The sequence below is a fragment of the Pan paniscus genome, chromosome 9, assembly GCF_029289425.2.
Source record: "Pan paniscus chromosome 9, NHGRI_mPanPan1-v2.0_pri, whole genome shotgun sequence".
Classification (NCBI taxonomy): Eukaryota; Metazoa; Chordata; class Mammalia; order Primates; family Hominidae; genus Pan; species Pan paniscus.
In genome coordinates, this window is record NC_073258.2 from 114163712 (window position 1) to 114176833 (window position 13122).

The window sequence follows — 13122 nt, forward strand, 5'->3', positions numbered from 1 at the left end:
CCAAGGCCTGTGGGTTCAGTTCCTAGTCCTGCTCTGGCCCAGGCTCTGGCTGAGCCAGGCAAGCCCTTCAGTGGTTGGCCCAGTACATGGCAGAGTCGGGGCCCCAAAATGATCTGTTAAGAATAATGGTGAAGATGAAGACTCGCCATGAAACAGAGAAGAAATTTCTGCTCCTTCTTATACCCAGAGAACGAAAGAAGGCAGATCTGGGCTAGCGCTCGAGGAACGCCCGAGTGGGCTGGGGTAGGCGGAGGGGTTGCTGTGGTGAGCTGTGTCCTTGGTAGGATGGGAAATGAAGAGTCTAGCTCCTGGCAGGAGCACGTTTCTCATACACACATGCACACAGGCACACACACACACACACACACACATGAACGCACTGCCCTCCCCCCTCCCCACGTACCACCCATTCACACACAGGCACACACTCACGGCAGCTGTCCCTAGCGCTCTGGAAGCTTGGGGCAGCCCCAGTTCCCTGAGGATGGAGTCAGGACAGGGAGATGCACCTTTGGCTTCTACCAATAGGAGCAGAGAGGAGCGTGAAAGCCCCCTCCCGCAACCCGGAGTAGGGCAGACTTCGTGTCACCGTGTAGCTTGGCAGCAGGGCTAATTATAACCTTGCTCATTCTGATCACTGCCCTCTCTTCTGCTCCTAGGCATCCAACCAAACGCTGGCATTTAAGCTCAATGATGGGCAATGCAGCTGCTGTCATCCTGTGTGGCAGAAACAGCAGCTTGCCCCAGAACACAGCAAGCCTCTCATGCGGCACTGTCTTCCTGGGAGCTCACATGGGGGCCCCGTACCAGGGCCTCTCCCAGCTCCCTGTGCTGCTGCGCTGACCAGGTTGGCAGGAGCTAACAGCTGGATGTCCATTTTGCGGGTGGAGGCAGGAGGGTACTTAAAGGGCTTTCCTGGCATAAACAGAGTGTACCTTTAGGGTACCACTGGGCAGAAAACCAGCACTACCTGATTTACTTCCCACTTTGAAGCCCCTCCTGGGACCAGTACTTGGGAGCCACTAGGGATCTAGGTTGAGATATCAGGGCCTTCCTCCCTGTCTTCCTCCTCTCCTTCCCTCCTTTCTGCCATCCCTTCTTTCCTACAAACACTTATTGAGCAACTTACTGTGTGCCAGCCTCTATCCTAGGCTCCTGGACACAGTTGTGAGCAATTCAGACACAGTCCTGCCTTCATGGACATCTTAAATCTCTCCTTGCACTGGCCTATCTGGAGCCCAGAATAACAAAGAGATTTCCTCTGTGGTCCCAGGGGAAGCTGCCTTGGAGAGTAGTTAGGGCTGCTAACTTAAAGACTCAAGAAAATGCATTGGTGGCCACTGTCCATAAAACATCTACTGTGGGCATTGCACTTTATCTCATGTATTGTTCTTAAAACTTTTACAAGAAGGGCTTGCTTATCCCACTCATAGGTGAGGGAACTGAAGCCCAGAGAGGCCATGTAACGTGGCCAAGTTCACCTGGCAGGTGTGTAGCAGAGTTGGAATCTGAAACATCACATCCCATGCTCTCTACTAAGCTGCCCTGGAAGGGACCATCTAGCTTATCAAGAGAGGAGATAATTATGTGACAAGTACTTGGTAAGCATGAAATGTGAAAAGGAAAGATGATTATTTCAAGGGTGGACAAAACTAGGGAGGGTCAGAGAAGAAAACAGAACAAGATCACTTGGTGATTTAGTAGCAGAGGAAAGAGTGGCCCCAGGTTCCCTAGTCGAACCCAAGGCTCTTTTCTTCACACCCCCAGGCATCCAGGCATCATTCCTTAATGCTCTTGCTCACATAAAGCTGAGACCTGCAGTACAGGCCCTGAGCTGGCTCAGCTAAGTCCTAATAACTGTAATAATACTAAGGACTTACCATGTGTCAGGCACGGTTCCAAACACTTGATGCTTATATCTTAGAATGCAGACAGTAAGCCTCAGAGGCAAATGGCATAACCACCTCTCCTCCATACCTCCAGCCAGCTACTCCCTCTCCCTGCTGGGTGGCTTTCTTGAGAATGCAAGTGTCTCCCTCCCTCTCCTGCATAATTTTTCCGAAAGCATCATTTCTCCCTGAAAGTCTTCCGTGACACCCTCATGCTGGGCCTTATGCCCCACACCTCCTATGGGGACTGCTCCACTGTCACCGGCAGCAGACTGCACTGTAGGGGCCCTGTCAACCTCTGCATCCCCAGCAGGTCAGTGCCTTAGCCCATTGCACAAGGATTGGGGTAAGACCTCGGAGTGCTCAGTCAGTGCTGACTGAGTGAATGAATAACTCTGAGATATTTGTTCATCTTCTCAATCTCCTCATCTAGAAAATAAATGCACACAGGAAGCCGCTCCTTAAAGGGTTGTGAGGCTGACATGGAATGGCACATGTGGACATCAGGAACTCTTCCCATAGCATCTAGATGGAAAGGAATGGAGCTGGGAATTGAACCTGGTCCTCTCACTCCAAAACCAGCGTGCTTTTCATACACTTAGCAAGATAAATAACGCACACTTAGTCCTAAGCCAAACAGATGTTGGCATGGCATTGCTGGAAATGGAACAGGAGGAAAAAATCTGGATGACAAGAGCATGTATTAGAGAGGGGACAGTGCGTGGTTGTGAGGGTGCGCTGATAGAACATCAGGGCAGGGTGAGACGTCACCTGGGACGTTCTCTAGGGACAACAAATCGCTGAGATAATGTCCATTAAACAAGGCTCAGTGCCCAGCTCTAGTTTGAAGAGATGCTGTGGGGAAGTCTGAGCCCTGCCCTCTGAGAATGGCTTCTGCACCCTCCTCCCCTGACACAGTCAGCTTCACCTTTAAAATAAGGTGAACAAGCATGTTTAAAGGATCTGTTCGAAAGACTTACAGATTCCTGGGAACCCCCTATAGCCCATGTATGGATTTGTCCCTACCCAAGTGCCTGGGTAGGGACAGGGGGTCTGGAAGCTAACAGAAGCCATGCCCAGAGCCCTGGGTAGAACACACGTTCCTCTGGGAAGAGGGTACCTACTTGCCTGGGGCGAACATAGGGAGTACTCTCTCCTTCCTCTTTATCCCAAGGGGGCGGTGAATAGGAACGACAGAGTCCTCCCTATGTGGAGCAGTGCTGGATGTCTATTGTCATCTTCATCTTAATCATCATCGCCATGGCTGACATTTACACAGTGCTCACTGTGAGCCATGTATCATTCTAATCACTTTTCATACATTAACTCATTCGATCCTCAACAATGCTATGATGTACGATACTATTATTATCTGCATTTTCCAGATGAGGAAACTGAGACACAGATAGTTTGTTTGCTCTACCATTTTTCCCTATGGTCTGAGACCTAGGACCCTCCTTTGGAAGAGGGAAGAAGGAGGGGATCAAGCGTAAGAATTAAGAAGGCATGGACAGAGTCTAGGGGCCCTCATAAACATGGATCCAGGGGGAATTGGACTCCTGGCCTGTGTCAACTGAATATTTTTATGTGGTTTTGTATTTGTGTTTCCTTTTGGTTCTTCCTTAATATCCAGTCAGGTCATTTTGGAAGTTGCAGCCTGCATTGGCTGTAGTAAAGGAAGCCAAGGGGTGATGGATCAGAGCTCCCTTGGGCCCGGGGTGGTGGTGAGAACAGTAAACGCACGAGCCCCTTGGGGGCCCGGGGACAGGGAGGTGTGCCACTTTCCACCAGTCTCGCCCCCTCACCTGAGCGTCCTCATCTAGATTTCTCCCCTGTTTAAACCTACAAAGCTTTCGCATTTTCTTTCAACAACCCCTTCCCTCTCAGGCAGGGATGGCCTCAGAGGCACTGGTCAATTCCTCTCCTGCTCAGGGAAGGAAGGTAACAATTCAGTGGGCAGAGCACCGGCACTTTCCTAAATGCCTGATCCCATGCCTTCCCATGCACCTAGACTCCCAGATTGCTTGAGTCCTGGACATGCCATCCTAGAAAGCTGGGCAGAGAAAGGGGCAGGATCCAGCTTGTGCCCACCGATGATCCCTAAATGCTCCCACATCTGCTCGCTGGCTCTGAAGGTGTCTTCCTGGAGAATAATATCTGCTTTGGGATTTCTCCATCAGCATTTCTCCCTGTGACCTGGGTGAAGAAAGGCAACTTCTCCAAAGCTTCTATTTCCTATTTTGTTTTTGTTTTAATTTAATTTTATTTTTTTTGAGACAGAGTCTTGCTCTGTCACCCAGGCTGGAGTGCAATGGTATGATCTCAGCTCACTGCAACCTCTGCCTCCCAGATTCAAGCAATTCTCCTGCCTCAGCCTCCCAAGTATCTGGGATTACAGGCATATGCCACCACACCTGGCTAATTGTTGTATTTTTAGTAGAGATGGGGTTTCACCATGTTGGCCAGGCTGGTCTTGAACTCCTGGCCTCGTGATCTGCCTGCCTCGGCCTCCCAAAGTGCTAGGATTACAGGCGTGAGCCACTGTGCTCGGCCTGTTTCCTATTTTGTAAAGTGAGAAGAGTAGCATGGACTCCCAGGGTTACCAAGAGTATTCACTGGGTCTGTGTCAGCAATGCACCAGGCACAGTGTCTAGACTGTGCTGCCTACTCCCCATTTTGAGGTGCAGAGCTGGGCCAAGAAATGAGTGACTATACAATTCTTCCTAACAAAAGGGCTACAGCACAGTCCATGGCAGCCTCTACCTGCAGGTCCTGGACAGGGCCCCAGGATAAGCTGTGGGAAGGAGAGGGGATATGGGGAGCATAAAGCAGCAGACCCATTTCTGAAGTGGGGAGATGGGAGTGAAGGTTTCAGGGGCCTGGGAGCATAAACATGTCCCTCCTTGGGGATCCTTGCCGGTTACTCCTATTTCCAATATGACCTAAGGAACTAACTCTGAGGCCAGAATTCCAGCTTGGACTTGCCAGCCGTGTGATGCTGCAGCAGTTACTTAACATCTCTGACCACCTGGTTTATCAACTGCAAAATGGTGGCAATAATGCCAGCCTCTAAGCTGCTGTGAGGGTTATATAGGAAAATGCTATATTTAAAGTCCCTACGTGAGGCCCAGCACTTAGTAAGCACTTTACAAATGGTAGTTGGGATTATTAAGGAAACAATCTACCCATTTCGTAAGGAGAAAAAGTAAGCCCAGAGTGAAGGAAAAACCACCTGGGGAAGCACCAGGAAACTCATTGGTAAAAGCCAGTGGGGAGCTAGAGTCCCCAGTGTCCAGTGCAGGGCCCTGCTGGAGAAAGTGCTGGAGCAAGCAGGGGGCCCACCTACCTCCAGGTAGACAACCCAGGGCATGACCAGTGTGGCGACAAGGAGGTCGGCCACTGCGAGGCTGACGATCAGGTAGTTGGTGGTGGTCTGCAGCGCCTTCTCGCGGGACACAGCCATGCACACCAGCACGTTGCCGAAGACAATGACAGCGATGAGCAGGGTGAGCAGTGTGGCATAGTAGTTGTAGTGGGGTCTGTCCGCCTTCCCGTCTGACCCGTTGAAGGGCCGGCTCCAGTTCTGCCTCTCCAGATCATCATCATACCAGGACAGATTCAGTGGATCCATCAGGGCGGTGGAGCCACTGGGTGGCCAGGCTCTGGCCAGGAAAAATGGACAGAAGGTGTCAGTGGGAGGGCCTCTTGCAGAGGTCTCCAGGGAGAAGACCAACTCCTGGCATTTAATAATGAGAATTTTCCAACTCGGGATTTTAAGGTTTACGGCTAAGAATTTTCTAAAAATGTTGGGCCTTCTGCCACTCTTTTGCTAGCAAGTTTTTACAGCTTGTAGGACAAATGAGCAAACACAATTTTTAAAAAATGCATAATAAGATGAGCTTGAACAGAGCTGATCCATCATTTATTTATTCATTCAACAAACACTTCTTAAGCACGACCCATGCACCACACACTTCAGTCAACCAGGCTTGCTACCTTCCAGTCATCGAAACAGAAATGGGTATTCATTCATTCTTGATTCTATAAATATTTATTAAGCATTGTTCTATATAGTTCTAGAAATATAGGCAGGAACAAAATATACATGGTTCTGTAGCTCACATTCTAGGAGAAACAACAGCCAATTAATCAAGCAATTACATCTACAGGTGATAGGGAGTAGGAAATGGAACAGGGAGAGAGATACATAACCTAGTTCAGGTATTCAGGGAAGGCTTTCTAGAGGAAGTGATGTTCAACAGACAGACAACTGAAGGATGTGTAGGAATTAGCCAGGTAAAGAACTAGGAGTCAGCAGAAGGTCTAGACATTGGAAGCAGTATATGCAAAGCACAGAGGTAGAGAGGTAGACAGCAGGTGGAGGGCCTCAAAGAGATTCTGGATAGCTGATGCAGAGGGACCTGGCAAGGGTTGAGTCTGGGGAAGTTGCAATAGGCAAGATCATAGAGGGCCTTAAAAGTCATGCTAGGAGTTTATACATGATCCTAAGGGCAGCAGGAACCACATGATCAGATTCGCCTTTCGAATAGGTGATTCTGACAGCACTGTGGAGAACGGAGAGGAGGGGCCCAGAGTGGAAGTGGGACACCAACTGGGAGGCTGTAGCAGGAATCCAGGTAAGAGATGATGAGGTTTGGCAGGATGCAGGGAGTGAAAGCCCTGCAGAATGGGCATCTCATCCCACAGAAGGGAAAGACTTCCTGAAGTGAGTATCATCTGGGATGAAGTAGAAGGAGGACTTAGCCTGCTAAATGAGAGGGGTGGGGGGATGTTCCAGACAGAAAATATGACATGGTCCCAAATCATCAAACAGCAAACAATTCTGTTTGGCCAAAAATGTAGGGTATGGCAGTAACGTTGAGGATAATTAAACTGCAGGGACATTTACAGGCCAGATTGTGTCTTGTCAGCTGGAGAGTCCCTGAGAGGTTGGGCCCAGAGACACGACCCTATTGGACTGGTGTTCTAGAAAGTGTATGGTGTAGAAGAGAGCTCAGAGGGGAGTGACGTTTTGGCTGTAATTTAGGTTAGAAATTGTGGTCATCTGAACGAAGATAGTGGAAACGAGGATGGAGAGACCTGTTCAGAATCAGGAGCTAAACTGCAAGTCAATTTCATGGTCCTTGGTCCTTGGATAGGTGTGGGGCAAAAGTGGGTATGGGACAAGCAGGGAGATAAGGAGTTGAGGGTAATGCTAGGATTTCTGCGTGGGGCTCTGGGAGGCTGGTGTTGCATATTCACAGAGAAAAGGGACCAGAGGGGCTCAGGAGCAGACTTGGGAGGCAGCAGGAGTTGATGAACTTGACAGCCGGAGTTTGGGTTGTGACTGAAACATAATGCATGGATAATATAGTTGGCTTTTCAGCTAACAAAAGTCTTCCTATTTTACAGAATAGAATTAAACTTGTCAGCGTTCCAAGGCATTTCATACAAAGCACATGACTTCCAGGTACTTTGCTACTGCAAATTGAAAACCACCAATTGATGCCATTTGGGATGAATGTGGTGCCATGTCCAATCAATGAACAGGGCACACCTCCTGCAATGGGTCAGAGGGGATGGTGGAAGAGGGTCTGCCCAATCTCCACACTCTCATCCCTGTCTGACACACCCACTCTTCCAGCTTTAGTAGAAGAATATGGATCATGTCCTACCAACCACCATCACTCTGGAGCCTCAGGGAAAAGCAAAGTGCCTAATTCCATGTGGGGTGACATGGAATGCCACCATGCAGCAAATCTTCCTGTTCTAAGGTAATGAAGCATGTGTCATATTGATGCTGTATTCTGCAAAACCAACTGAGCCCTCTTCCCATTTGGAGCCCACAGCGGGAGGCCTGCATGTATGTATTGATCAGGTGCCTGCGGCTACTTCTGACATTCATTTACTCAATCGGCATTTATTGAACCTGCTGGGCATAAAGCACTGTGCAAAGCAGTGTCAGGGGCCTGAGGCGTGTGAGGCACACTCACTGCCCCCATCCTGACCATCGCTCTCTTCTTCTCCCCCCACTCCCTGCTGCTGATGATAGCATCATATACTTGTAAAGGGTTTGATAGTTTGCTAAGTTTTTTGGATATACTGTCTCATTTATCCTCAAAACAACCCTCGGAGGCTTTTAATTATTATCCCTGTCTATGGCCATACTACCTGGAACATGCCTGATCTTGTCTAATTATTATCCCTACTTTAATAAGAAAGGGATTTGGAAAACTCTTCTGTTCACTTCCCTTCCCTCTGCTTTTCCAGTCCCTATGCATCCTTCAAAGCGAGTCTTGCCTAGAATCCTCCTGCCCTAGAATCCACCCATGTCCTCCTGCCTGAGCCATCACCCACCCTCCTCAGGGTCCTGCAGCACTGAAACACACCCCAGTGCTGCAGGAGACACCTGTTTAGGAGTCTCTTTTTTTCACTGGGGTGTAGACATCACAAGAGTTACAACATGTCTTGCTCATTCCTCCTCTTGTTCTTGGAATGAACAAATAAAAACCATACTATCTTGTTCTTTCCCAACTCTTGACTCTGGTTTGTGGGCAGTACGTATTCAACAGATGTTTGCTGAACTGAATCAAAGGCTCTGTTAGTGCAACTGGGAAGAAAACCCCTTCCCACTTGAAAGGTACCTGCTAACATAGGCTACCAGATTAACAAGTGATGAAAAAGTAAGGCACTCCAAGGGTGCCATAGGTGCTGCACGTTGGGTCCTGTTACAGTCTGCACTATGCTCTTCCCCCAACCCACAAAATGTATATGTTGAAGTCCTAACCCCCAGTACCTCAGAATGTGACTGTATTAGGATACAGGGCCTTTAAAGAGTTGATTATGTTAAAATGAGACGCTTAGGGTGGGCCCTAACCCAATCTGACTGGAGTCCTTACAAGAGGAGCTTTGGACATAAAAAGAGACATCAAGGATGTGCGCACAGAGGAGAGACCAAGTGGGAATGCAGCAAGAAGGTGGCCATCTGCTAGCCACGGAGAGAGGCCTTAAGCAAAATCAGCCCTGCTGACACCTTGATCTGGGACGTCCCAGCCTCCAGAACTATGAGGAAACAGATTTCTGTTGTTTAATCCACCCAATCTGTGGAATTTTGTCATAGCAGCCAGAGCAGACTAATACAAGTCCCTAGAAGTAGACTCTGAAGAGGAAATCAGCCTGCAGGAAATGTACTGGGGAATGCTCTCAGGATCAAGATGTGCAAAGAAGTGAGGACGCAGGACAGGCCAGAGGGAGAAGTCACAACAAAGGCATCAGGCGACCCCACAGGGCACCCTGCCAGTTGCCTAAATGAGGGCAACAGGGTAGGGCCTTTAATCCCCTCTCATAGATGTCACAGCTTGTGGCTGTCCCAGGGAAAGCAGCGAGGCCTTGAAAGAGGCATCTCTCCTCAGCAGTGGGCAATTGCCAAAAACTGTCAGTTGCCAACACTCCCAGTAGTTGGGGATGAGGGCTGTGGTCCTGCAGGGGGATCTGGGTGGCACTCCACAGTGTCCACTACAGTTGATGTTCAGGAGCATACGCACATGTGTGTGGCTGGGGTGTTTGTGGAGAACTTCCTGGAGGAGGGGGATGTAAACTGGGATTTAATTTTTTTTAATAGAGACAGAATCTCACTTTGCCACCCAGGCTGGAGTGCAGTGGCACAATCATAGTTCACTGCAGCCTCAACTCCTGGCCTCAAGTGATCCTACCACCTCAGCCTCCTGAGTAGCTGGAACTACAGGCATGTGCCACCATGCCTGGCTAATTTTTAAAAATGTTTTGTAGAGATGGGGGTCTCACTATGTTGCCCAGGCTGGTCTCACACTCCTGGCCTCAAGAGATACTCCTGCTTGGCCTCCCAAAGTGCTGGGATTACAGGCACTAGTCTAGGATTTAAAATTATGAGTACAATGTAGATGGCAAATGTGAGCACTGCAGGTCAGGTGGGGTTGAGGGTGAGCATTCATTCTCTGGAGTGCTGGTTACTTCTGCAGGGTAAGGGAGAGTCCCTGTACCCAAGTTCTGAGAAAGGCCTCACACATTTGATTTTCTAATCTATTATTTATTATTGGTTGTTCTCGTTGCTTTTTGTTGCTAATACAAACGTAGTATATTTACACTATAGAAAAAAAAGGGAAAACATGGCAAATGCCTAAATACCTGTAACCCCTATAAGTACCTTGGTACAGGGCTATCTTTTTGTCTGTTTGCTTGTTTTGGGGTTTTTTTGTTATTGAGATGGAGTCTTGCTCTGTCACCCAGGCTGGAGTGCAGTGGGGCTATCTCGGCTCACTGCAAGCTCCGCCTCCTGGATTCACGCCATTCTCCTGCCTCAGCCTCCCGAGTAGCCGGGACTACAGGTGCCCACCACCATGTCCAGCTAATTTTTTTGTATTTTTAGTAGAGACGGGGTTTCACCGTGTTAGTCAGGATGGTCTCGATCCCCTGACCTCGTTATCTGCCTGCCTCGGCCTCCCAGAGTGCTGGGATTACAGGCGTGAGCCACCGCACCCGGCCGGTACAGGGCTATCTTTTAACACCTGGTGTCAGTCCTGGTTTCTATCGTGTCTTCAGCACCTTATCTACTTGGGGCTTTCACCTCTCACAAGCAGGGGCTGCCTAGCTGGCTCTCATCATGTAAACATCAAGCTGAGCAGGAATTCAGACATCAGCAAATCCACTGCCACAGAGAAGGTACTCTAGCCTGAGAGGTGCTAGTATAACATTCGAGCTGAGGACTAAAAAACCTGGGTTCAAGTCCCAACTCTACCATTTATTAACTTTGGGGCCTCAGCCAGATTATTTGGCTTTCCTGAGCCCAGTTTTCCCATACACAAAATAGAGATAACAACAATTGTGAGTATTAAGTAAGATGACTCATGGCCATGTGCCAGGCACAGGTAAGCCCTTGAGAATGTCAACTTTAAAAATCAAACCAAGCAAAAGAATGAAATGAAACAAGCAATCAGACCACAAGCCAACGGCTCAGCAAGATGAAGTGACTGTTGCTGTTCAAATGCAGCTCACTAGGGTCTGAGGTCCTCCTGGGCCCACTGCCTCCTATGGCCCATCCTGAAAAATAGGTGGCTGGATGAAGGGAGATGGATTTCAAGATGCAGCCACCAACTCCTTGGGAGGAAGTAAAGGAAGGAAAAGACAAAGCCTGTCCCTGGGCCCTGGCTGTAGGACAAACTCAAGTGACCCTTGAGATGAGGTAGCAGCTGGCCTGGAAGATACAGCTCTCCCAGCCCAGCTGCTATAGCCAATGACTGTCATACTAATCACCACATTTCATAGACTCTAAGACAAAATCGAATGAAGATGCACCACTATTTTATATATCACTAGGAAAGAAAAAAATGCCATCCAACCCCAGTAGAGCTCCAAGATGTCATCCATTGTAAAATGCATTCTGATTTCAGAGACATTAAAATGGTGGGGGCAGGGGGAAGTGCATTGTAGAGTGGATAGCAATACAGGGCCTTCCCAGCATTTCTAAGCTGGTATTTTCTCAAGAGGCCTGAGAAAACCTACTGGTCCCCAGGCTTCCCTGCTGCAGCTCCAGCCCATCCCTCCCTTTTGTCCTTCTGTCTCCGGGCTGCACAGATTGTTGGGCTCCAAGGGGCATCCCAAAAGAATACACAAGTGAGTAGCTTCTCCATCCTGGCTGGAGCTTGTGTTCATGGTAGCGGAGTGAGGAAAGGTTCTCAGTGCTGCTCCAGTTACGCTGGGCTGGTTCTGGCTCCAAAGAAGCCTGGTGAGTTCTTTGTCCACTCTGGAGCTTGTTGAGGGAAAACGCAAAGCCACATAACACATGGCACCTTGTATTTGCCATGATGGTCCCAATTTCTTGTTCTTTTTTTAAAATGGAGATTGGCTAAATATATAACCCAAGGTGCATTATTCTTACATGAGAAATTTTTTTGAGACAAATAAAGTGGCACAGTATATTTAAAAATCTATTGTTGTCAAAACAAGCATTTTGATTTTGGATTGTGAAAATATGATCAACTTGCTCACCACCCTCCAAATGTCATCTCCATCTTTCTCCCAGGTGGCCCCTGCGGCATGCATAAAAGCTTACAAAACTCCAAATCACAATCCCCAGTCAACAAGAACTTAGTGAGCACCAAATACATGCATGGACACTGTTATTTTCCAGCTGTTACAGGTTGAGCTACTTGATGGTGTTTCCTGGGTGGAGGATGAACGATCTAACCCTGTAGCTGCCAGGCCTCACTCCAGGGGTGGCTGCCTCTCCCCTAAGGCACCTTTCTGTGCAGGAAAGTGGGGGTAATTGATGCTCCTTATTCCACCCTCACCATGCAGATGCTTGCAGACAAGGTTCCATGGGTCCTCTGAGGCCTCCTATGCTTTTCTTTCTCAGCTGCCCTGGTGGAAGCCAGGAGAAAGAGAAGACTGCATTTGTGTGGTGACCTGCAAGCTACAGGTCATCAAAGAGCCAAAGATCTCCTCATCTGTCTCCAGGACTCTTTGCTCTGCCCTAGCTCAGAAGGGCAAAGATCTACAGAAATATCTTTCAGAGTCATCCATTCTAGTGCTCAGGACCCCTGCCTGTCAAGTTCTTCCTAACATCTAGCCTAACTCCAGCCTTCTATAATAGTGGCTCTCTTCAGAAGCTTCAGAGCGGAACTTCCCCAACCAGAGGTCTAGAATGCATCAAGGTGCATAGAAATATTAGGTCAATTGGGATGTAGAGCCAGGCATTTCCAACCTCAGCAGCTTCTGCTATTCACCCTATATGCCTTACAAATGCTACTATTTTCTGTGCGTGCCCTAATTTGGAAATTAGCTAGCTCTCAAGTTGAGAAGTACTGGAAGAGCCCAGAGACCTGGGGCTAAGCTAGCCCACCCAGGCTGCCCCAGGCAGGCCACCCTGCTCAGGCCACCCACTGCACTGCCCCCCAGGAGTAGAGGAGGGGACAGGGAGTGGGCAGGCCTTCTGGGGTATAGATGAGGTATGGAAGGGGCTGCTTTCCCAGTCACGCCCCAAAACTGGCAGGCGCCCCAACCTATAAAGTGTACTGGAAGGGAAAAAAGCTCCTTTAAGGCTCAACAGTTTGAGGCTGACACCCAAACCTGACATTTTCTCTCAGGAGAAACTTGGAAGGTGTAGCAACCCTTAGTCCCCAGGCTGATGGAGTAGGGTGAAAAGGGTCGATCTGTTAGGACAGCCTGGGATCCAGGAAGAAAGCTGGCAGGTCCTGGA

General features: G+C 48.9%; 1 protein-coding gene across 5 annotated transcripts in view; it reads right to left on the bottom strand.

Moving 5' to 3' along the window:
* DRD2 (dopamine receptor D2) overlaps positions 1-13122 on the bottom strand; it is a 67304-nt gene that overhangs the window by 9473 nt on the left and 44709 nt on the right. For all 5 annotated transcript variants that reach the window (XM_034933709.3, XM_034933708.3, XM_034933714.3 and 2 more), the window contains exon 2: positions 5236-5551. In XM_034933709.3, coding sequence (XP_034789600.1) covers positions 5236-5551 — 316 coding nt within the window. The remainder of the gene's footprint in view (positions 1-5235; positions 5552-13122) is intronic.